The sequence below is a fragment of the Pleurodeles waltl genome, chromosome 12 (genome assembly GCF_031143425.1).
Source record: "Pleurodeles waltl isolate 20211129_DDA chromosome 12, aPleWal1.hap1.20221129, whole genome shotgun sequence".
In the NCBI taxonomy this organism is placed as follows: Eukaryota; Metazoa; Chordata; class Amphibia; order Caudata; family Salamandridae; genus Pleurodeles; species Pleurodeles waltl.
The window spans coordinates 510,682,987-510,709,503 of NC_090451.1; the positions used below are offsets into that span (position 1 = coordinate 510,682,987).

The following is a 26,517-nucleotide window of genomic DNA, read 5'->3' on the forward strand; positions in this document are numbered from 1 at the left end:
GTGAAGCAAGTGCAGGACACAATACATCCTAGATGGAATGCACACAACAGTAATTCAGAAGGCAAGCCTGATGAGAAAGGTAGAAGATAAAAAGAGTGCGGAATGTAAGGTGGCAAATACGCACTGAGAAATTTACATGCCAATGGTACAAGTGACAATCTGAGGCAAAGATAAATTCTTATTGATTGCATTCGGGTTACTGAAGCTACCAGCTTGGTAAAGAGTGCAAAAGGAAGATCTAAAATGAAGGCTACTCGCACAAAGTGCATGAAGGGTATGCTGTCATAGTAGATGGCTGCATTGTACAGGGAACCAGGAGATGCTGAATGGAATGGTGCATAAGTGTAGGGAAGAATGGCCAAAAGTAAGGCCCTGTAGGCATATTAAAGAGATGCACCGGTGGAGGTTCGCTGACACCACCACAGTAAAATTTTTAGGCAAATCAAATTTGATTTGGACTACATATGAAGTTAGCGCTGCTTAAAATTGCATTTCTCTCTTTTTTTAAAAAAAATACTATTTTGCGAAACACTAAGCTTCCACAAAAATGGTTAGATTTTTTTTTAGCAAGAGAATTCTCTCAGCCTTCTTTTAGATGCAAGTAAAACTATTTTTGTTTGGGTGGGGCTAAGGCAAGAGGAAGCATGCATGTGGTGTGCAGGTATAGGTCGTGGCTTATGAAAGCAGGTGTATAACGTTATTTATATTAGCCAGCTGAGGTCTAGAAACGTTCTCCAGCACAGAAATGTTTTCTGTTTGATCAGCCCTTAGTGACCCTCAACACTCACTGAAACTTCCCTTAAGGGCTTATTGTGGGTGTAAGGATACCAGATGATTGCAAGAAGGTGTTGAGGTTCATACAATGCCCTCCACCTATCGGAGGTAGCTACTCTTCAGCCAAATAGTACACTATATGGAATATGTCACTTACCCAGTGTACATCTGTTTGTGGCATGAGACGCTGCAGATTCACATGCTTTGCACATCCCGCCATCTAGTGTTGGGCTCGGAGTGTTACAAGTTGTTTTTCTTCGAAGAAGTCTTTTCGAGTCACGAGATCGAGGGACTCCTCCCCTTTCGGCTCCATTGCGCATGGGCGTCGACTCCATCTTAGATTGTTTTCCCCGCAGAGGGTGAGGTAGGAGTTGTGTATTATAGTAATAGTGCCCATGCAATGGAGTAAATATGTATGTACATAATGTGGTTTAAAGCAATATATTTACAAATTTACAAATGTTCAAGATCAACTTCAAACGGCTACAGGCTCTCGGGGAGGCGGGTGGGTGCATGTGAATCTGCAGCGTCTCATGCCACGAACAGATGTACACTGGGTAAGTGACATTTTACGTTCAATGGCATGTGTAGCTGCAGGTACACATGCTTTGCATAGACTAGTAAGCAGTTATTTCCCCAAAAGGGGTGGTTCAGCCTGTAGGAGTTGAAGTTGTTTGAAACAAAGTTCTTAGTACTGCTTGTCCTACTGTGGCTTGTTGTGCTGTTAACACATCCACGCAGTAGTGCTTGGTAAACGTATGAGGCGTAGACCATGTGGCTGCCTTACATATTTCAGTCATTGGAATGTTTCCTAGAAAGGCCATGGTAGCACCTTTCTTTCTAGTTGAGTGTGCTCTTGGTGCTATAGGCAGTTCTCTTTTTGCTTTGAGATAACAGGTTTGAATGCATTTAACTATCCATCTGGCAATGCCTTGTTTGGATATTGGATTCCCTGTATGAGGTTTTTGGAAAGCAACGAACAATTGTTTTGTTTTTCGAATTTGTTTTGTTCTGTCAATGTAGTACATTAACGCTCTTTTGATGTCTAATGTATGTAGTGCTCTTTCTGCTACCGAATCTGGTTCTGGAAAGAACACTGGTAGTTCTACTGTTTGATTCAAGTGGAACGGTGATATGACTTTTGGTAAGAACTTAGGATTTGTTCGTAAAACTACTTTATGTTTGTGTATCTGAATAAAGGGTAAATGCTTGTATCTCACTTACTCTTCTTAGAGATGTGATGGCAATTAGAAATGCTACTTTCCATGTTAAGTATTGTATCTCACATGAGTGCATGGGTTCAAATGGTGGACCCATGAGCCGTGTTAAGACAATGTTAAGGTTCCACGAAGGAACTGGTGGCATCCTTGGTGGGATATTTCTTTTCAGACCCTCCATACAAGCCTTTATGACTGGGACCCTAAAAAGTGATGTTGAGTGCGTAATTTGCAGATAAACTGAAATTGCGGTGAGATGTATTTTAATGGATGAAAAAGCTAGCTTTGACTTTTGTAAGTGCAGTAGGTAGCTAATGATGTCTTTAGCAGATGCGTGTAAGGGTTGTATTTGTTTATTATGGCAGTAATAAACAAATCTTTTCCACTTATTTGCATAGCAATGTCTTGTGGTTGGTTTCCTAGCTTGTTTTATGACCTCCATACATTCCTGTGTGAGGTCTAGATGTCCGAATTCTAAGACTTCAGGAGCCAAATTGCTAGATTCAGTGATGCTGGATTTGGGTGTCTGATCTGTTGTTTGTGTTAAGTTAACAGATCTGGCCTGTTTGGTAGTTTGACATGAGGTACTACTGATAGGTCTAGTAGTGTTGTGTACCAAGGTTGCCTTGCCCAAGTTGGTGCTATTAGTATGAGTTTGAGTTTGTTTTGACTCAATTTATTTACCAGATATGGAAGGAGTGGGAGAGGGGGAAAAGTGTATGCAAATATCCCTGACCAACTCATCCATAACGCATTGCCTTGAGACTGATCCTGTGGGTATCTGGATGCGAAGTTTTGGCATTTTGCGTTTTCTTTTGTTGCAAATAGGTCTATCTGTGGTGTTCCCCATCTTTGGAAGTAAGTGTTTAGTATTTGGGGGTGAATCTCCCATTCGTGGATCTGTTTGTGATCCCGAGAGAGATTGTCTGCTAACTGATTCTGAATCCCTGGAATAAACTGCGCTATTAGGCGAATGTGGTTGTGAATCGCCCAATGCCATATTCTCTGTGCCAGAAGACACAACTGTGTCGAGTGTGTTCCTCCCTGTTTGTTCAGATAATACATCGTTGTCATGTCTGTTTTGACAAGAATGTGTTTGTGACTTATTATAGGTTGAAATGCTTTCAACGCTAGAAATACTGCCAGTAGTTCTAAGTGATTTATGTGAAACTGTCTCTGATGAGTGTCCCATTGTCCTTGGATGCTGTGTTGGTTGAGGTGTGCTCCCCACCCTATCATGGAGACATCTGTCGTTATTACGTATTGAGGCTCTGGGTCTTGGAAAGGCCGCCTTTGGTTTAAATTTATATTGTTCCACCATTGAAGCGAGGTGTATGTTTGGCAGTCTATCAACACTAGATCTTGAAGTTGACCATGTGCCTGTGACCATTGTGATGCTAGGCACTGTTGTAAGGGCCGCATGTGCAATCTTGCGTTTGAGACAATGGCTATGCAGGAGGACATCATGCCTAGTAGTTTCATCACCATCTTCACTTGTATCCTTTGTTTTGGGTATATGGCCTGTATTACATTGTGAAATGCCTGTACCCTTTGTGGACTTGGAGTGGCAATCCCTTTTGTTGTGTTGATTGTCGCCCCTAAGTATTGCTGTGTCTGACACGTCTGAAGGTGTGACTTGTTGTAGTTGATTGAGAAACCTAGTTTGTGGAGGGTTTTATGACATACTTTGTGTGTTGTGAACACCGTTCTTGCGTGTTGGTTTTGATTAACGAATCGTCTAGGTACGGGAACACATGTATTTGCTGCCTTCTGATATGAGCAGCCACTACTGCCAGGCATTTTGTAAAAACTCTTGGCGCAGTTGTTATCCCGAATGGCAACACTTTGAATTGGTAATGTACCCCTTGGAATACAAACCTTAAGTACTTTCTGTGTGAAGGATGTATCGGTATATGGAAGTATGCATCCTTTAGGTCTAGTGTTGTCATGTAGTCTTGTTGTTTGAGCAATGGGATTACGTCCTGCAGTGTCACCATGTGAAAGTGATCTGATTTGATGTAGATATTTAATGTTCTGAGATCTAATATAGGTCTTAGAGTTTTGTCTTTTTTCGGTATGAGAAAGTACAGCGAGTAAACTCCTGTTCCTCTCTGATGAATTGGTACCAGTTCTATTGCATCTTTTTGTAACAACGCTTGGACCTCCAATTGTAGAAGATCCATGTGTTGTTTTGACATATTGTGTGTTTTCGGTGGGACATTTGGAGGGAATTTTAGAAATTGTATGCAATAACCATGCTGGATAATTGCTAGGACCCAAGTGTCTGTTGTTATTTCCTCCCATTGTTTGTAGAACTTGGTTAGTCTCCCCCCCACTGGTGTTATGTGTTGGGGATTTGTGACGTCAAAGTCACTGCTTGTTTTGTGGAGTTTTGGGACTTTGGAACTTCCCTCTACTTTTTGGGAACTGTCCCCCTCTATATTGTCCCCGAAAACTTCCCCGCTGATATTGGCTCTGATAAGTGGGCCTTGTTTGTGAGGTTGTGGGTTCCGTGCTTTGTCCTCGAAACTGTGATTTACAAAATGTGCCTCTGCTCTGTGGGGAGTAGAGTGCGCCCTTGGCTTTGACCGTATCAGTGTCCTTTTTAAGTTTTTCGATAGCAGTGTCCACCTCCGGCCCAAACAACTGCTTTCCGTTAAATGGCATATTCAGCACGGCTTGTTGTATTTCCAGCTTGAATCCTGATGTACGCAGCCATGCATGTCTCCGTATTGTCACTGCTGTGTTTACAGTCCTAGCAGCTGTGTCTGCCGCATCCATTGCTGACCGCATCTGATTGTTCGAGATACTCTGTCCTTCTTCCACCACTTGCTGTGCTCTCTTTTGGAACTCCTTGGGCAAATGTTCTATAAAGTGTTGCATTTCGTCCCAATGAGCCCTATCATATCTGGCCAACAAAGCCTGCGAGTTGGCAATACGCCACTGGTTTGCTGCCTGTGCTGCCACTCTTTTCCCTGCCGCGTCGAACTTACGACTCTCTTTGTCTGGAGGTGGTGCATCTCCGGAGGTGTGTGAGTTCGCCCTCTTGCGTGCTGCCCCTACCACCACTGAGTCTGGTGTTAACTGTTGTGTGATGTACACGGGGTCTGTTGGTGGCGGTTTATATTTTTTCTCCACCCTTGGAGTAATGGCCCTTCCTTTCACAGGCTCCTCAAACACTTGTTTGGAGTGTTTTAGCATTCCAGGTAGCATGGGGAGGCTCTGGTACTGGCTATGTGTGGACGACAGTGTATTAAATAGAAAATCGTCTTCAATTGGCTCAGCATGCAGGCTGACATGAAACGCCGCTGCCCTTGACACCACCTATGCGTAGGCTGTACTATCCTCTGGTGGTGACGGTCTAGCTGGATAACAGTCTGGACTGTTATCTGACACTGGCGCATCATAAAGATCCCACGCGTCTGGATCATCCTGACTCATCCCTGTATGAGTTGGGGACTGCATCATTGGTGGAGTGGCTACCGGTGATGGTTGTGGAGAGCGTTGTGGAGATGGTGGCGGGGTTACTTGTTTAGCCACCTTCGCCTGTGGCTGCTTGTCTTTCTCTTGGAAGGCAAGTTTTCGTTTCATTAGAATCGGAGGGAGAGTACTGATCTTCCCTGTTTCTGTTTGGATGTGGAGCCTTCTTTGGGTGTAGTCTGGCTCCATTGTCTCCAGTTCCTGTCCAAATCTATGTGTTTGCATTTGTGAGGACAGGCCTTGTTCCTCTGTAGGAACTTGATTTCGGTTCTGAGGCCGGATGTTTCAGTATCAAAACCTTTTTGGCTGCCTTTTTCGGTTCCGACAATACTTTTTTGCTCTTCGGCGTACTGATTTCTCGGTGCCGCTCTCTCGGTGCCAAGATTGCTCTGACCCGTTGTCTCGGGGTCGAGTCTGCTCTGTGCCGGTATCTCGACCGGAGTCGGATGACTTCGACACATGCATGCCCTTTTTCGGTGCCGGTGCCCGGTCACCTATTTTTCGGGTTAAACCATGGCCTGTTGGAGGTGGCGTCCCCTGGGCTTTACTGGTCTTTACGTGAGTCTTGTGTATCGACGTCTTACTCACGGTTTTCGGCGTCTGTTCAGGATCGACCTCTTCCGAGTCCGAATCCTCGATGGAGAAGGCTTCCTCTTCTTCCTCCATGGGTTTTTGTCCTGTCTGCACCAACGCCATCTGTAGTCTTCTTGCTCTTCGGTCCCTTAAGGTCTTTCTGGACCGAAATACTTGACAGGCCTCACAGGTATCCTCTTTGTGTTCTGGCGACAAACACAAATTACAGACCAAATGCTGATCTGTATAAGGATACTTGTTGTGACATTCGGGGCAGAAGTGGAATAGGGTCCGTTCCATTAACCTTGAAGATGCACGCGGTCGGGCCGACCAGGCCCCGCCGGGGAATCGAAAATCCCGAAGGGCCGCCGGAGCTCTTCAAAATTCGGTGTCGATCTGTTGTAACTAACCAGATACCGAACGCAAACAATACCGTCGAATTTTCCGAGTTTTTCACTAACTTTCCGAACCGAAGCGAAAAGGAACACGTCCAAACCCGATGGCGGAAAGAAAACAATCTAAGATGGAGTCGACACCCATGCGCAATGGAGCCGAAAGGGGAGGAGTCCCTCGATCTTGTGACTCGAAAAGACTTCCTCGAAGAAAAACAACGTGTAACACTCCGAGCCCAACACTAGATGGCGGGATGTGCAAAGCATGTGTATCTGCAGCTACACATGCCATCGAACAGGAGAATATATGTCCCATAAGCCAGACCATTCATGTAGGGAAAAACATAATTATTATTTTTTTATCTAAAGCTGTGGGCCCCCAAAATTATGTAGGAAAGAATCTAAATGAAATCAACCTCTTTCACATCTGTGAGCCCGGAGAGGGTCAGTGTGGAGGACAGCTGGGCGGGGTTCCTTATGCCACCTTCATTACCTGCAAAAGACAGAAACAAAGATGACAGTATCCATCAGAATGGAACATTAGCACTCTTCTAAACTCCCCAAAACTCATTAAAAAACGCTTTATTGCAACCCTTAGCTATTGTTGCTGGCCAGCAGCTTAAGGGCTATTATAGCACATCAAGATATGACAGGGGAGGTGGTGTGCTTTGGGTGCTGGTGATGCAGAGTGAAGCATGCTGGAGTGGTTCAGAATGAGTGTGAGGATGACCAGCATGGAAGAGGCAGAGACAGGTGCAGTGAAGAACAGCTGGCAAATGTAGCACAGAAAAGTCATCTAGAGCGGCCAGGAGGGAACAGGGCAGCTGGACAGATCAAGGTGGGGGAAGAACATCGAAGAGAGGGACAATGTAGAACTAAAAACGTTAGAGCATGACAGAGTGAATAGAGATGGGATGAAAATCAAGAGTGGGATCAGAGGGTGTTATAGTCTTATTGCCCTCCCTCCAAAGGCATTAACTGCTGTACATTGCTCATGCCCTAATGTTCCTCATGCTCTGCTCAGGCCCATAATGCCTTGTTAGAATGTGTGCACACGCATACAAACAGTGAAAAACTGTAATAAAACAAACAGGACAAGAATTAATGTTTCTTTTAAACAAAGCACAATAACAAAGAACAAGCAACAGTTGAAGCTAAATCTCTCTTTGCAGGACCACAACAGACATTTAACATTATTTAAAACACTTTGGCAGCCACAACATATACAAATTTGAGGGTAGAGGTATTGTGTCCATATGTTTGCACCTTTGTCATTTACTCTATCAACATTTGTTTAAATACTGAAAAGTTTTTCCAACTGCTTACCACTTTCTTCCCAGACTATTTTTTGTCTTTTCAATTAATCATGAACCTAACTTGTTAAAGTTAAATACCCACTCAGCACCCCACGTGAGAATACTTAATATGTTCTATTCCAAAACAAATTAATATTAGGTCAGTGTTTACTGATATATTTGGATACTTTACGGGGTTCTAAGTCCTCTGAAGCTATCCCTCCTCATCCACACAAGACTTGGTGACAGCTTTTGACTATTTTTTTACCACGTTTTCAAGCTATTTTCTCTGTGAACTATTTTCCCGGGACTTTATCAAAAACACAATTTACCAGGTGACGCAAAAGCTAATTATACAGAGGGACTTAATAGGAGAGGGACTCTGCAATGTAAATAAAATGTCTACATTTCCTTTTTCAGACATAAGAGAAGTCTGTCCTTGCCTTCCATTTGTTTGTGTAATGGCAAAAATAGTCAAATGTTACACCACAGCCTTCCTTACCTCCTCCTCCTGGCGTGACCGACGGGGACACTGGTTCCCTGATAAGGACATGACCTCCGGGCTTGAGAATCCGTGCTATCTCTGCCAGTACATCTGAACTGTGTACTGCAGCACTGCTCTGCACCAGGCCCGACAGGACCACATCAAAACTAGACTCCTTGTGTGCAGCTTGAGAGAGGAAGAAGACATTTGTATCATATGAGAAGAGGGAAATAGGAGGCAGGAAACAAAATGTATCTACTAAAGTGAGAACAACTGTAGGAACAATCGAAGACTGCAAGGGCAAGGGGAACGAATTACACACGGAAGGAAGGAAAACAATAAAGAGATGAAGCATAGGAACTAATGGTAAAAGCAGGGTAGGTGGAAGAAAAGGGACAAGGGACAGAGGCAGGAGATACAGTAAAGGGAGGAGGTGGACAAAAACAGGCATGCATAGCAACTGATGAGATGGGGACAGTGATAGAATCTGAGAAAGAAGGGAATGAAATGCAAGGAGAAAAGACATTATTATTGAAAAGGTAACTATGCCAATCTCAGAATTAGTGCTAATTATCTAAGCAGCACCAAACAACAGCTGCTATCTTCTCACAGTGGAATCAGAACAGCATAATGCTCAACGTTCAAATCATGGCAAAGTCACATGCAGCTCCTTGACACATGCCCTAACATTACATACCTATTTTCGCCCCAGCTATTACTGCAGTCAGAAGTGAGGTTTTTATGAACAGTAGTCTATACAAACTACATTGTTTCTAGGACCATAAGGTGAACTTAGACTAAAGTATACAACACATTAATAGATGGAATGTCTGGCTGATGAGCCATCACTAGGGCAAAACTGGTCCTGGTTTGTTTGTTTTCTGGTTCAGGCAGGACCTGGCCTGGTAGTTTGGTCTGGACTATTCCAATGAAAGCAAGGCGGCATGCTGTGCAAAATAATGATGCACTGTGATGCGACCAGAGTAATTACTAGTGCCTGGGATTAATTCTATGTCAGGACATGAGACTCAGATTATGCTTCTCGCTTTCGTTTCATTCAATTAGAAACCTTAATAAAACATACTTTTTTGAAAGACTACAAATCCCATGAGTCCTTGCAACTGTTCAACATAGCAACCATACAGTGAGCCCCATATATTCAACATCAAGGTAAACAGGCGAGTCTGTGGTGAGTCAGAGCCCTCCTCGGCACTCGCTGCGGCGAGCCGCGCGGTACAGTGGGCGGTCCTAGGGAGGCATGCGGTGTACGCAGCGTCCCCCACACTCCTGACATTTTTCCGTGTGCCTCGCAGCTCTGAGTTGCACGGTGAACTGTGATGCGTGGGAGCGCATTGAGGAAGACAAGGCGCTTCTACCCTTCATGAGGAGTTGCTGGGTGCTATTAAGGCATCCCTGGAAAAGGCGGTCTCCTCAGCTATACAATCCCAAAGTCACAAAACCATTGACCTAGTGGTAGGGCACAGCATATTACTCCTGGCTGGGGAAGACTTGAGGCATGAGCTTCCTGCTGGCTCTCAGGGTGGTGCCTAAGGGTAATCCCAAGAAAGTCAGACCGGGCGCCAACGTTAAAGCAGTCTCTACCTCCTCTTATGCCTTTAAGAGGCTTTGCCATGCCTTCCTAAAGAGGTGCCTTAACACCATGGAGGCACATGATTCCCAGCCTGGAGATACCCCCCACTCCCTCCCCCCCCCAGGGGAAGATGCCTGCTCTCACCAGGGAACAGATGATAATACCGGGGAGGACTCACACACCTTTGATGGGGACTCAGGCGACGAGCCAGGCCCGAGTAGACACTGGCAACCGGAGGGAGGGGTCAAGAAACCCAGGCTGGAGGAGGATGGCAATCAGGTCTCCACAGGGGTGCTGGGTATGTTGAACCCAGAGGATATTTATCATCCCTGCTCAGCAGACTGGGTTCCTGCATCTAACGTGCTGCACTATGTGATCAGCTGCATTAGAAAACACATGGATCAGAAGGTCTGGGGCCACTTGAGGGTGGAATGTCTTAGACCCTCATTTGGCAATAAAGTGGCATGTACTCCAGATATTAACACAATAATGGCGACATTTTTTACTAAATTCCTCAAGGACCCTAAGAGGGTCCGGAACGCTCCTGTCAAGATAAGGTTTTAGATGTTTTGGGGCCACTTACCAACATTTTGGATATGGCTGAGGATGCCAAGGTCCGGTCATTTAATTGACCCCCACCATTTTATCATGCTGGGGCCAATGGATCTTATGTTTTTTAGGCAATGCCAACTGTGCTTTGTCAATGGAGCACTGATGCTCCTTACTTATCAAGATAGAAAAGAGGTTGGACGAGTAGGCCACCACAGAAGATGGCATGGTGGCGAACAGGGGCCTCTTTGGAGAACCCTTAATTAAAGAGTTGTCACGTTTTGTTAATACCTTTACATCCTTGGACAAATCCCAGCAGTTCATCAAGAAGCAAGGAGACCTTTAACCAACAGATTTTTGGAGGGGCTGCAAAAGGTAGGGGTGCTCCGCTGGCCCGCATCTAACTCCAATCCCCAGAAACGAACCAGTGGCAAGACCACAAGAAATTCAGAAGGTTCTACCTCTCTAGAGGCCATGGCAGGACACATGGGGACAATGGAGCCTTCCAAGGGGCCAGCATCACACCAGGTGTCACAACCGGTAAGCAATACTCCTTCCTCCCTATGAGGGTAGAGGGCAGGTTGCAGTGGTTTACTCAAAACTGGGCTTCCATAACAAGGGACGCGTGGATGATTCAGACTGAGAGGGGTTTTCGTACAGAATTCTACGGCATGTCCCATCAACACCGTCATCCCAGTCCCTTGATTTTTTCACTGGAAGGGATGCTGATGTTAAACCAGGAGGTGAGAGAGCTTCTACAAAAAGGGGCGATTACCCATGCGGTCCTTCACCCCAGGACGTTCCTAAGCAACAATTGTTTGGTGGAAAAGGACAAAGGTTACAGACCAGTTATAAACCTGAAAGAGTTCAAACCATGAGTGGTGTATCACCACTTCGAAATGGAGGACATTTACCTCCTTAGGGATATTCTTTGACCCAACAACTAGTTGGTACAGCTCACTCTAAAGGATGCCTATCTTACCATCCCAATCTTTCTTCTAAACAGACAATTCCTACAGTTTGAGTGGGACAGCCAGATTTTTGAGTTCACATGCCTGGCTTTCAGCCTATATTCAGCTCTTTGGTGCTTCACCAAGGTGCTGAGGCCTGTCAAGGAATGGCTCCGGGCACAGGCAATCGGGCTAATAGTGTACCTGGATGACATTTTTCTAATGCACCAGGACAAGTCCACTTTAGCCTCTCAACTCTAGATGACAAAAATAATCTCTAAGATCTAGAGTTTATCGTAAATATTCAGAAATCAGACTTTGTTCCGGCTGAATAAATTACCTTCTTGGGGTTCAAAGTCGACTCTGTACGACAGTCCCTCCGATTACCCCAGAAAACACCGCCCCTCCGATTACCCCAGAAAAAGATGCTTCTGATTCTTCAGTTGTGCAAGATGCTGGATACGGAAAAATTCTCCTGTCTTCCTCTATTCTGGCGATCTTCTCAGGTCCACTGCATTATCGAGCTCTCTACCGACTGAAGGCCCAACAACTCAGGAAAGGACTGACATACGACAACAGATTTCTCTCTCCACAGAAGCATGGACGGAACTCCGTTGGTGGCTCGACCACATGCAACAGCAGAGCCATTTTTGCATCATCCCGGACCCAATTATTGAGTCCAACGCTTGTCGTCAGGGGTGGGGTGCAAGTTGTGGAGATATTACCACTGGAGGGCAGTGGTCAGAACAAGAAGGATCCACTCCACATCAATTGTCCGAAACTGCTCGAAGAATCCTTTACTGTGAGGAGCTTAGCAGCCAACAATGTGTCATGTTCCATTCTTTTGAAGATGGACACCATCTCAGCACTGCAATATATTAATCACTTGGGGGTGCGCTCGGTCCCAGGTACTGGCGGATCTGGCCAGGGACTTATGGGACCACTGTCTGAAACACAAGTTGTTGGTGACCGCACAATACCTGCTGAGAAAACTCAATCAGTTGGCGGACAGGCAGTCCAGATACCTGAAGGATTACAGCACATGAAAACTGGATCCCTTTCTGTTTCAGAAGATTGCGGTTCGTGGATCTCTGTGTCAAGACTCAATCATCAACTTCCACGCTTCTTCAGCTGGCACCCAGATCCTGTAGCAGAGGCAACGGATGCCTTCCTCCACGATTGGAGTCAATTTTGGGTGTCCACATTTCCTCCTTTCTCTATGTTAGCCAGACTCACAGTGCTGCTCAGACAACAGAAAGCTGTGGTGATCCTGGTGACACTGCTTTGGAAATCGCAAGTATAGTATCTAGTTCTTCTGAAACTTTCCAGGGAATTTTCCAACCCCACTTCCCATGACTCCTAGTCTACTAATGGATCCTCCTAGCAACTTGTACTCTCTGGTTCAGGACAACGTTTCTACTGATGGTTTGGAAGATTACGGGGAACTTGGGAAGTCCCAGGCCTTTCGACACATGCTGCCCCCTCATCAGAAGAGCCTGGGAAGATTCCCTCACGACTTTGCCTGGAGTAGATGGTCTTGCTGGTGACTATGACTGGATCATGATCCTATGGGGCCTAATGTAGTACATGTGGTAAATGTTTTGTTGGAGTTGTCAGACAAGGGGTTGGCATATCATACCATCAACGCATGCAGAATATCCCTATTCATCAAATTCCGGTAGGTGAACACCCACTAGTCTGCAGACTTTTGAGGGGCATTTGGTTGTCCTTCCTACGGGAGCCGAAATATTCCCTCTGGGAAGTTAATTTAGTACGCGGTATGCTGAGTTCATGACAGGATAATCAATATATATTCCAAAAGGCACAAGCAAGGTAAGTTGGTAATTATGTTATGCCTCATTTCTTGCAAAAGGGTGTCTGATGTGCAAGCACTAGCTATTATAGTGCATATGTTTACTCCGCAAGAGGTGTCATTTACAATTACTGGTCACACAAAATCCAATACCAGGGTGGTTCATTACCCTGAGCAACCCAAATTATGGGCCTCATTTCGACTTTGGTGGTCTCTCCACGAGACCGCCAAAGCCGCGGGGAGGGCGCCACCGCCATGCCATTGACATCCCCCCTGCCCTATTACAAAGTTCCCACTGGTCAGAACAGCAGAAACAGGGCTACGAGGTAGCAAAGCAGACAGAGTGCATTCTAATGGTGCTGGGCAGGGGGGCCCTGCACTGCCCACGCGACATTGCAAGGGCTCCCCTGTGGGCCCCAGGACAGTCTTACAGTCAAGCCTTTCCATGTTGGTGAAACGCCATGGAAAGGCTAGCAGTGATGGGAGCTGTAATCAGCCAGGCGGCACAGAGTTCAGCGCTGCCCTGGCTGAGAACAACTCTGACCACTGTCATGCAGTCGGGAACCAGGTTCCCGGCGGGGGCGGTGGTCCCCTGGCGGCTCCGCTAACCAGGGTTGTAATTGGGTGGGCGGCTGAGCCACACTCGTGATGAAGCCCCATGTGTGGTCCGTTGGAATATAGGCCGCAGGGGACAGCACAACTATTCATTTCCACAAGAAGCCTTTCAAGCTGGTTTCGGTAATGACGATCGCCCAATGGGTGAGATGAGTCTTACAAGGGGCAGGTAGTTATACAACCTCCTATGGGGCCACTCCACTAGAGGAGCTATGGCTTTGGAGGCCTTCTCCCTTGGCGGCTGCTTGGAGGATAGCCTAAGAGCCACTAATTGGTCTTCAGCCTCTACCTTGAAGGACTTCTATTTTAAACTGATCACTGGCATGGCTTCAATGGTGGTCAACAAGCTTTAAACTAACATAATCTGAGCCTCTTGTCCTGACATAGAATATACAATTTCTTCCTAGCTATCCTTAATGAAAGTTTCAATTCTATTAAAGGACACAGAGGCAAGGATTATGCCTCGCGAATAAGAACACTCCATCACCCTCCCTGTATCTTAAGAAGTCTTCGGTGCTGGATAGTATCTATGAGTGTTTCTATACCCTCAAAAGTTTTGAAAATGGTTTCCTAAAAAGTTCATGCATAAGTAAGCCTCACTGCATTGTTTTTCCTAGAGCTTGTTGGTATTATTGCACAATCTAGTCTCTGACAATTTTGTTAAGATTGATAAGTGGGTGAGAGAGGATTTCTGGTAGAGGGAAGTTATCTTCCGTATCTACTTGTTTACCTTAGGTTCAGACCAGAAGGAAGAATTTTCAAAGGAAAGCGCAATTCCAGATGTTTTGCTCAAAGAAAGAGGAAGTGCTGTTCCTTGATGTTGGATAAATGGGACTCACTCTGGGATCATGTTGAACAGTTGCAAAGGCTCAAGGGATTTGTAGACTTTAAAAAAAAGTTTGTTTTGTCAAGGCTGTTGAGTAAATAAAACAAAAGAGAAAAGCATAATCCTCGCCTTTGTGTCCTTAACAAAGTTTAAAAGCTTTCCTTCAAGATAGCTAGGAAATGTTATATTCAAGCGTTCTGTCCAACACATTTTTGTATACTTTAAGGTGACCTTAGGGCGTGGATTACAGATTGTGATAGGTGCTGTATTGACAGTGAAACTGTTAGCACCTGGGAATAGAGGGAGAGGAGGAGGGAATTTGCAAAGCACTGGCAGCTCTCCCAGTTTCTAGGAGGCTGTACAGCAGCAGCACAGGTCAGTTGCTCCTCAAGGGTTGGGTGCAGCAGGCAGGTTTGACATCAAGTCAGTCATGCTCCTCGGTTCTCACGTCAGCAGGCTTCTTTGTCCACTCCTTTTGTATCCAGCGAAGATCTGTTTTTCTGGTATCAGGGGATCCCTTAAATACTGAATTCAGGGGCTTTATGGGAAGTGAGGGGTAGTAGCCAATGGACTACTTACCCATGGGGTCATTACACCCCATAGATTACCACTTCCTTTGGGGAGTGAGAGTCACCCAGTCCAAGAATTCCTAATTCCACCCCACACAAGATGGTGGAATTCATAAGGCTGTGTTTACACTAGGCAGATCACCCTAGAGGTAGGTCTAGCCCAACTGTGCAACACACCTTTTCCATAGCTAATTTTCCACCTGGGGTGGGAGAGATGCCTGGGGTTGGGGCTCAGTGGTCAGCATCTCTCTTGATCTGCATACCAAAGGTGTTAGGCTCTTTTTAAGCCTCCTGCCTTGGAATGCAGATTTGCAGGTCATCCTGTTGGGAGAGGTGTGTAACACCCCTGCCAGAGTAGGCTTTGTTCCTGACCTCCTGGCAACAAAGGCTCTCACCCTTGGGGGGGGTGGGGGGTCAGAAACTTCTGTCGGTAGCAGGCAGGCCAAAACTAGTCAGTCAGCACACCAGTAAGTTTTCAGGGGCGACTCTAAAGTTACCTCTGGGTGCATGTATTAATAAATCGGTCACTGGCATCAGTGAGAGCTTGTTAATACGAGATGTTTGATACCAAACTTCCCTAGTTTCAGTGAAGCCATAATGTAGCTGTGGAACTAGAATTCACTGGTGTCCAGCACAGTACTTAAAATGGCTTCCCTGTTCACTTACTATGTCTAAGAATCGACAAAGACATAGCAGGGGCATATCTGTTCTTGCAGATATGCCCACACATGTAATATAATGCACCCTGCCTTAGGGCTTTTTAGGCCTGCTGTAGCAGTGCCTTACAAATATTACATGCAGTGTTTAGGGGACACAGCACACAGGCTGTGGGCCATGTTGTGTTTGGACTTTTTGGAGCTCCTTGTCACGCTACCTGCAATGGCAGTCTGCATGATATTGGTGCTGGGCCCCTTAGAGTGGCACAAGTTATGCTGCAGCTCTTAGGCACCCTGTTTAGCACCTATGCCCTTGCTACAAGGGGTACAACTTACTAGGGGCTTGCAGAGATGCTAAAGGCCTGGCCACTTGGGGATCAAGTGACCAGGGGTCTTGTTTTTGGAGAATGAACACTGGCACTGGGGACCTGGTTAGCAGGAACTCAGTGTACTTCAGTGAAAGTTGTAACCAAACCAGGCAAAAGTGTGTGTGTTTGGGGGATGGGGGGGCTAAAGGAACACCTAAACATTGTGTGGGTAAATAATAAAAAGCTTATGAAAGTATGACAGCTGAACTCCATCCTGCAAGTGAAAAACAATTACTGATCTTTTCGCAAACAACACAAAGCGGTTTCTTCTCCTCCCATATCCAGGAGGGTGTTTTGGGTTATGCAGAAAGCTGCAACTGATAACTAGATTTGTGGATCACATTCTGCCAGGGGCGCAGAGGCTTCTAAAGCTTTTCCACTTGATGCTAAATTGGAAGACAATTTGAATGTGGTAGATTGGTCTTCTGACTGTACATTTAAGTAGTTTTATTTTAAATCAGTTAATGACGTTGCCGAGTAAGTAGTCAGAAAGCTCTAAACTAGCTTAATCACTGTGTCCGGTCCTTCGTTAAAATTAAGCATTTCCTAGTTACAGTGAAGGAAAGTTTCAATTTAATTCTATTAAGGTCTCGGAGGTGTGGATTATCCATCCCTAAGATTACTTATTTGATGTTTTGGTGTTAATCTAGGCCATATTTTTCTATTGTTATTACTAGCTTTTGTTACAGTGGTGTACGATTTTTCACGTCTGGTGCATTCTATTAATACATTTTTTCCCCAATAGGTAATGACTCAGCTGAACAAGAATAATCTATCCTTTAGGAGCGGATTGCGTCGCAGGAAGAAAAGGGGGCATGAACACTGAAGCAGGACTTTGTAGACTGTACAAACATGATATTGGCTGGAGATGTGTTGTTCTTTTTCCCTATGTTTGGTAGGAAATATAGTTTGGATTATAGTTCTGTTTTGGCTGCTGGAAAAAATAAAAAAAAATAAAGTATAGCATACTCCTCACCTCCGAGTCCTTAAAAGCACTGACATTTTCTGTCACAGTAGCTAGGAAATTGCCATTCCTTCACATTTACAGAATGTTATAAAATGTTAAATGGTTCTCCTTTATTGTTAATATTATTTAATTTTAGTATCAGACTCCCTGAGTTAGCATTGCAGACCCCAGAACATAGTTTAGTAACTGCTCTAGAACATTTGCATAACTCCAGTTTTTGGGTAATGTTAAGCGTTTTCAGCCCACGCTGTGTGTTTACCTCACTTGTGCTAGGACTGGCTCATGCCCCCACTATGTATGGTTATGAGGTGTGTTTCAAGCACACTCGATTCAATTCTTGGTATGTCATGTGCTTCTTGTCTGGTGGCTGTAGTTATGTGAAAGTTGGATCATTTAGTTGAAGTGCTCGATGCCGTCACTTTGCGAAGAACACGGGCTGGGAGCACTTGGGAGTTTTAACCCTTCTATATGCCTGGACATTCCTGCCGACATTCTGGTTTTTGGTTGCACTAAGTCTCAGAGGTGGTGCCTCCATGAGAGCGGAGGAGCATCGTAGAAAACATGAAAAATAAGCACATATTAACTCAGGCTCAGTAGCAGGTTGGGCAGGCCAAACAGCTGAGCTTCATTCTACTCCTCTACCTGAGACAGTCGCAGCTAAGCTGCAGGCGCTACATGATGTCCACAGCCGCATGTGAGGAAGAGAGAAGACTGGAGCTAAGAATAATTTTAAAAGGCACGAGGGGGTGAAGGTAAGGCAAATACACATCATACAGACTGCCACAGGTAGCGCTTTCCCATGCTATAGTAGATTGTTGGCCCAGCTACCATAACCACTAGTGTGGTGATGTCAATATTTGATACAAATGACAAGGAAGGCACATGTGTCATTGCCTTATGTCTGAGTCACTAGTCTCTTCTGCTGCTTGGGCTGACCTGGGGGAGGAGAGAAGGTTCCTGAGGTAGGTAGAAAGAGAGGCAGCAGCTAACTCAGTGAGACATTGGCAATGAGCATGAGGTCATTTTCTAAGCGGTGCAGAACTTACAAATGTGCGTAGACATAAATTAAGGAGAACATTGTTCCACCTTCAGAAAAAACCTGCACACAAGTCCCAAATTTGCCCAAAAATAAGTCTCTCGCGATGGTTTTTTTTCTGCATAAATCAGAAAAATAGCACCCGTTTGCGCAGGAACAGTCCAGTCTAGCAACACTGACACCACACTGTGCCAGTGCTGCTCGAACCATTGCCACAGTGAGGGTGCTGCAGTCAATGTTACATCACTGAAGTCTAAGGGATTGTGAAAAATCCAAGCGTCTCACTAACAACAAGTGTAGCAAATGAAGGACGCCCATTCAGAAGGAGAGTGATAATGGTGTGGGGTCTAGCGAGTGGTGAATTTTGGAGCACAATGTTGAACATTTTATTAGTAAAGCATGGTGTGGTAGCATGCGGTCATTTACAAACAGATTACTTTAAATTGAAGTGCCCACTAAATTTGCTTAGACATTTCGTTTTCCTGATAACACTAAACAGCACACAAATGATGAAATATGAAAACTGTGTTTCAACAAATATTTATCATTTGCCCATCACCAAGTAAAATGTCTTGGTTTGTTTGATCATACTAAAATCTCTAGTTCCATCAAACTTCAGAATAAAAAAATGTGCTTCATTTGTGCTATTCTAACAGCTGATAACTTTTGAAATATTTGTAGAATTAAATTATAGGTATTTAATTGTGTTGTATGTTAGTTAGAAAAAGAGGAAGGATATCTGTTTTTTTTTAATAATAACGAGGTGTACACCAACAAGACTGTCACTTAGTTGTCTTTAGGAAATCCACACACTCTGCAGTCAGAAAAAGAAAAGTAAACACCAAGCTCAATGTTAAACGAATAAGCAGCAATTTGTCAGAAAATATGTGATATTGGACTTCTGTTCCTGAATATACAGCAAATGTTACATGCAGCGGTGGTTCCTCCACTAAGCCGGAGGAGCGTAACTCCATTGCTTCCAGCAGAAGTAAAAAATAAAAGGATAATAATGAAACGCTTTTATCATATTTATATTGAGCCAGGTTAGGGCGGGGCTAAAAGGGGCTGAAGGAGGAGTGGTTTGTGCACCATAAATGTGCATGTCTGTTTGGACGGCAGTGCTGTGCCAGCCAAACAGACATACACACTCCGCATTTCTCCACCTGACAGTATTGCACAGGCAGGAGGAGAAAATACACAAGGTCCGACTCCCTGCGTGAGCGGCGAACTAGTCGTCTCATACCAATCACAATGCTGCTGTCATCCTGGTGACAGCATCATCGTGATTGGCTGAGGGAAGTCTGCAAGCCCATGTGCTTCCTGGAAGAGGACGAGGACAGACGAGACAAACCCATCTCCTGAAAAACAATGTACGTGTTTTTTTTTGTTTTTTTTTACCTCCGCCGGGCAGCCCAATTCAGTGGCAGCCACCTCTGCTAAACCTCTGTGCTTATGATGCTGCCCAGTGGGTCAACTTATGTAATTATAGAATAATGTGCAAGTTTACATACTGTTGAAGAAAGGCATTTTATCCTTTAAAGTACCACATAGAAATTGCATATTTTTTGCCAACATTAATTTGAGCATCCTGAACGAAAACAGACATTTACAGAGTATTTTCAATATTTAACAGCAGCAAGTTCTGTCTGGCACCTTCAGTTTTTCAGTGATCTGCAAGCTGTTTGCAGATCTTTGTCTACAGCGATCTGCATGCTATCAAGAAGTCAGCGACTATTGAAACTGTATGGCTTTACTTTGTTGTGCAATTTGAACTGGTGAATCTTTTTGGTGATCTGCACACTGCTTATAAAATTCCTCCACAGCATGTTAATCAGCATTTAAGCGACTCCACAAACCACATTTCAGATCCTTAAGTGCTTATACTTATTTAAGGGCCATAAATGGTCACAGGTATAGGCCTGATACAAAAATTAACCTCTTGTACTATCATCGGGGGGGGGGGGGTTTCGAAGGTCAGACTTTCTTCAAACATTTATTTGATTTTACACCAACTTGAGGGATTCATATGAATATCAGATCTCAGTGAAACAGTTTGAGTTGTTCGCTGAAGGGAAGAGAATTTGGTTGTTTATATCACCATAATGTTACAATTCATCTGTTGATACTGGTGTCATTACTTTGAAAGTGTTTATGTCCTACTTCAAGTTTGAGAGTTTCATACTGAAACTCATATGCAATCAGTTAGTGGCCAAAAACAATTCTAAAAAAGTTCACGAACACTTGTTAACTTGAAAAACCCCTGCTGATAAAGAAGTAGCTATCGCCAGCAGCATAGAGAATTCTTGGGTGTATGCTAAGCAACTGGGCACAGTGCTATAGCTTTTGCAAAACTGTTGTCTATTTCTATTCAGGAGAGGCAAATTTGTACATCTCTGTGTGAGAAAAATTAGACAGACAAAATTCATATGTTAAGTATTACCATAGTTGCTCATCTACAAGTGACCAGCAAAAAATACTGTCCAGCTGTTGGACAGGATTTCTGAAAAAATAGCAAAAATATTGATCTGTGACAGTTCAGGAGCAATGAAAATGCATGAACAAGTGCTGTGGTGATGGGGTTTGAGAGAAATTAAATTAGCTTGTTTTGATGGCCAGTTGTGAAGTTGGAAGTGCCTAGACATTACTCAAGGTTTAAGAGGATCCACATATCCTAGTCAGTGACAGGCAGTGGTATGTTTTGGATTTAAGATCTAGGATTACCACAATTTCTGTGGCCAAATACATGCCACATTGGTTTTATAAACTTTTATTAATCGGATATGTTATTACCACAATTTTTGAGGAATGTAACACAGACGTATTGGATAATTATGGTCAGAGATTTTTATAAAAATTATAAGAATAAAAGGAAGAGTGTACATTCCTAACAAAGGAATGCTCTGGTATGGCAGTAATAGGCAGATTTGGGTATGGTTATCAGGCCTGGAAAGACGTTTCAAGTTTAGCTGCAGACTGCGCTCTGATGATGTGTCTGCCAACACATTCTGTCATATCTTGGACAGTGTGCACAAAATCCCTAATTTTGCTAAATTTTTCTTCACATTGTAGTGAGTTTGTGTGCTTAGCAAACAAGTTAAGAAGTGCCCTAAGTGTGCGGGGGAGATCTGTCTAAAAGACATAGGCGACTAGGGAATTATCTAAGTCGTGGATGACATGCTGTGCTTTTCCCTGTAGTGTTTGCTAAAAAAAAAAAATCTGGAGAATCATGACTTTGCGTTAATCTTAAAACCTTGAACAATGCCATTTGGGTAGAGAGTTTTCCTCTCCATATATATATATTTAAGGTAGGCCAGGCCAAATGTTTCAAAAAGCTCAACCTCTGTACAAGCAGACAGAAGTTGATGTTGAGTCTTGCCATCTTACAGTCTTTTTTTTTTTAACTCTTGATGGCACCATTATCCTCATCATCATAAACTTTATCCAGAAGCAGACAGCAACCATATAAGTAAATATTTTACAAAAAGTCTTTAAAAACAATAGTAACTCATTAAATAATAAAAAATATATAAGTATACATATTAAAAAACATTAAAATAATACAAAGAGACCAGATAGCTTTAATCAATTTAACATTGTTCTACGTGCTTTCACTGACGTTCTCAAAAACATGCCCACATTCAACAGTTTCACGATCTGAAAGCTGCAATAAAAACTGATATGCAAGTTCCACCTGTTTAATATTGCCACATCTCTTCCTTAAAAGCGGAATTAAGAACATCACTGTACATTTGTTATAAAATTTACGAAAAAAAGAAAGTGCAAAGCTGTCTGACGTGAGGTACCATCACACAGACAGAAAGCATCACCTAAGTAGTGTGAACACCCTACAGGGAAACACAACAGAAACTTTACCATGTTTGCCCTAAAACGAAACAGAAAAGATCGCTCCCAGCAGCCATGCATGTACTGTAAGTAGTTAAACCTGTCATAGGAGGAAACGCATCGTAGGTACCTTGCTACACTAGTCTTGCTGGCTTCCCTAGAGGTTCGCTGCTGGAGGCATTAAGAAAGAATGCACCACTGATCTCCTTCTTATGAAGGGTAGTGCAATGATGCAACTCCAGAAAAACTTTCAACATGCCAATCTTAACAAAATGATCTGACATACTTCAGCCACAATATAAGCATACCTTTCTCACAGGTTAAGTAGTCTATAATATAATCTTAGTCAATCTCTCTTGATCCTTCTTCCATAGAGATAGCCACTTCAGAGCTGGTCGCACACTAATGAGATCCTCCAAAAATTTCAGCCCTAGATCTTTGTGGCAAATGTAACTAGAGGAAGAAATAGGTGCAGCCAGTGCCCATGTACAAAACTGATTTTCTGCCCTCTGTATGATCTTGCAGTCTGATATTCACCATATTTCTGCCACATACAAGGCGATCGAGGTGCACTGGGATTTATACTTTTGAAGTAGAGGTCTCAGCGCACCACCAACCCTGGTTGAGGTAGGCTGCACAAAGAACCTAGAGCAGTCCAGAGTTTATCTTTACAATGCACGATGTTGGGAACCTAGGTCCCAGTAGATGAAAACATAACCCCAAAGTAGGAGAAAGTATTAGTGCTTAATAACTTAGCAGAACCTGTAGAGACCAGTGGACAGAAAGCCTTTGGACCCACATGCCATAATAAAAGATTTGGAGAAATTGGTGCACAAGTCCAAAGTGGCCATAAGGGGCCAGATGTATCAAGAATGCATTTTGCGATTCGGAAATAGCGATTTTTAAGAAACCGCTATTTCTGATTCGCAAAATGCAATGTATCACATTTGCGAATCGGTAATAGCGATTTCTTTAAAATCGCAAATGCTATTACCGAATCGCAAATGTGATACATCGGTCCATATTTGCGAATATTTTGCATGTCCCAAATTGCGAATTCCTAACTGGAATTCGCAATTTAGGGAATTGCAAAGTCCAGGGTGCTGAGGGCCTAAGGCCCCCTCTGCTGCACCCCAAAACATTTGTTTACAACATGTAAGGTGCACACATGCCAAAAGGGCATGTGTGCTTTACATGTAAATTTTAAAAATGCATTTTAAATGCATTTTTAAAATTTGCACATGGTTACCACCAAGTTCAACTTGGTGGTAATAGCGATTCCTTAATGCCCAATTCGCATTAAGGAATTGCTTCTTACATGTGCTTTAGAAATCGCAAATAAGGAATCCTTATTTGCGATTTCTTATTTAGAGAGTCGCAATTTGCAACTCTCTTAACAGGGTCGCAATTTTAAGGAATCGATTGTTTAGCGATTCCTTAAAATTGCATTCAGAATGCCTTTGATACATTCTGAAATGGCTTTTTGCATTTGCAAACGGGCATTTGCACCGTTTGCGAATGCAAAAAGCTTTGATACATCTGGCCCAAAATCCAGAAACCCATTCACCAGAATACGCAATGCACGAGTGATCAGCGCCATAAACATGGCGTGTATAAAGAGGTAGCCGGGCTCCTTTAATCTGGAGTACATCCTGCTTGACACCAGTCGGATGTAGATGAAGCCCATTAATATACAGCACAAAGAGAAAGGGTGCCAATACACCACGAGCAACAGACACATCTAATGAAACCTCTCCATGGTTACCAAGCCGTGTTGTTGCCTTCATATCAATATGTAAGTAGGCCAGAAAATGCACAAGAACAGGATTCATCCCCTGCTCAATAAGCATACGCCACAGCTTTGACCTATTGACACATTAAAATGCCGGAGAGAGGTCCATGAACGCTAAATATAAAGGCATTTTCTTGGTGATGGTATACTTCCCCAGCATAAGGTTCAGGTTTAGACACTGTTCTATGGCCCCAATTTGCTACGGAACCCATATTGGCACGGGTATAGTACCACCTCACGTTCGATCCAATCTCAGAGTCTATTGTAAATCACCCTCCCCAAGATTTTAACCACTGAGTCAATCAGGGAGATCCGACTACAAAACCCAGGGGAGGAACAGTTTTCCTTCTTCAATATTGGCACTATGACTGAAGAAAATCAAAAAGAGGGCAATGGCACATGGGCCAAGTAATTAAAAACATTAGCTAACAATGCACCCAAAAGTCTGTGTTATATATAAAAAGGTCAACTGGGATGCCATCCGATCCAGGAGCCTTACCACTAGCACTCTGACATATGGTACTACTCACTTCATCCATGCTTACCCTAAAATCACCTACCAGCACAACTCAACCTCACTCGCAGGTGCTTCATGTCAGAAAAAAGGGCCTCCCAAATGGTAATAGGGATAAGACAAGAAACAGAGCTAACATCCTTGCCCTTATGACGCAGCTCTGTAATTGTGAACCAAAAAGACTGCTGTCTTTAACAGAGGAGGCCTTCACCAGCTTCTTCCAGTGGTCCACTATTACCTCTCTCCATCACCTCCTGGTAACCACCTTATAGTGTGTCCATGCTGAACTGACTGCTACTGGGTCCCTAGGCTTCATTATAAGGGCCTGACGCAGATGACTATTAGCTAGGGTACACTCACGGCTAAACCATCTGGGTGAGTTTACCAGGGGGTCGGAAGGGGTTCAGCAATGCTCCCCTGATGTTTGAACAGAGCCCAGCAAAAGCCCATGGAGCAAAAAGGCCATATCCTTCTCTGCAGGACATATATACAGCAGCACACAATTAGAGCTAATAATTAGAATTAAGAGCCTAGCGGGCTCATGAAACTTCCACACAAGTCTAAGATTATCACTTGTAGGTGGAGGGTGGCTGGCTCCAATGAGTGCCCTGGGTTTCTCCCTAGGTGCTGTTAAAAATATGGCCTCCAGGGGATTGTGATCACTAAAGTCAGTCTTTATTACTGACCCTGACTACTATATTTACCAAGTTGCACATAACAAAAATATAATGAATCACTGAGGGGGTTCCCCCTGCCCTTAAAGGTAAATTCTCCTACTGGTGACCCACCAGTGATTTCTATAATATTGCATAAATTACTGAGAGCGAGGTGGGCAGCTAAATATAGCGCCCTGTGGTCGCATGACATAATTGAGGTGCACTATCAGGGAGGCCCGGATTCAGCAGAGGCAGCTTAATATTAAAACTACCCACCACGTGCAAATAAATAAGCTGGCCAGAAAAAAAAACTCCCTAACAATTCAATTATTAATATAATCAAACAATGTAACCAATTTAAGATTGGGAACACTTACACAATAATAATCATAAATATTTACAAAGTAAAAGCAAATATGAGCTTTCACTGAAATAAGTTAGAAGTCACTGCTGGGCGAATCAAAGAAACAAACACGACCACCACTAATTACATTGGCCCATATCGCTAAACCCCTGTTTGCGCGGCCATTCGGAGATGAAACTGCAGGAGTATGGAAGCACTGGTAGCGGTCTTAAAAAGATGGGGCCACAGCCCACGTCTCTTGAAATGTAATGAGGTCATAATTCTTAATCAGTGACAACCATTTGGGAAAATGCAATTTGGAGCTTAGTCCCGCTATGTTCCAACTTAATATTTTTAACAGTTGATCCGAGATAATTGCATAATGTAAGAAGTAGGCGAACCACAAGTTAATAAGGGTAGTGTCTGACAGTCATCAGTTAATAGGACAGAAACAGTTGGCTCAATGGCTAGTCGCTCCACACCCTCAAAACTATTCAAGGCATCAAACCTATTCTCACAGGAAAACAGAGATAAACCATCAACAGTTATAGGTTTAAGTGGGCACTGGGGGCAGAGAGAAGATGGAATACCCAAGTGGGAGAATAGACATTTTCGAACGAATAAAAACACTCAGCTCCTTGATGGACAAACTCCTGCGCACCAAGTGAGGGTTTTGGAAATTAACCACATTACAATTGCCCTCATAGCACTTCTCGGAGTACCCCACCCAGTTAATCCTCCATGCCATACTGATATCAGTAAGGTTATTCAAGTTACAATAGTTCCGCCTGAACCAGTGCATGATTTTATTGCAAAGCTGCTCCCAAGTTTCACTCTGTTCGAACTTCAGGGGTGGAACTTCCGTCATAACTACAACATAAGGGGTCGCTGCTGGAGGTAAATCCAAAATATTCTTACTGGGAGCGCTATTAGGCGCTGGAGCCACAGATTGGGAATAGGTGGACCTTGATAACGGGACTGAATTCATGGTTTTGGAGGCTGCAGAACCGTTAGCTTCAGCCTGTCAAGGAATAGTTGAGCCAAGTCTGATGATAGAATGCTCTGTCTGATTGATTAGGACTCTAGTGGCATTGTTACTCCAGAGTTAGACCGATTCTCAGTATTTGAGCAAACAGATTATAGACCATGCCCATTAGCACTCGATTGAACTGCAGTAAAAACACTTGTTCTCCGCCTCTCAATACGGTCAAGTC

The 26,517-nt window shown here is 43.8% G+C and overlaps 1 protein-coding gene across 3 annotated transcripts in view; it reads right to left on the reverse strand.

Annotated features, from left to right (window-relative positions):
* CIAPIN1 (cytokine induced apoptosis inhibitor 1) overlaps positions 1–26,517 on the reverse strand; it is a 135,966-nt gene that overhangs the window by 47,311 nt on the left and 62,138 nt on the right. For all 3 annotated transcript variants that reach the window (XM_069217322.1, XM_069217320.1, XM_069217321.1), the window contains exons 3-4: positions 8,234–8,401; positions 6,853–6,929 (exon numbers count right to left, since the gene is read on the reverse strand). In XM_069217322.1, coding sequence (XP_069073423.1) covers positions 6,853–6,929; positions 8,234–8,401 — 245 coding nt within the window. The remainder of the gene's footprint in view (positions 1–6,852; positions 6,930–8,233; positions 8,402–26,517) is intronic.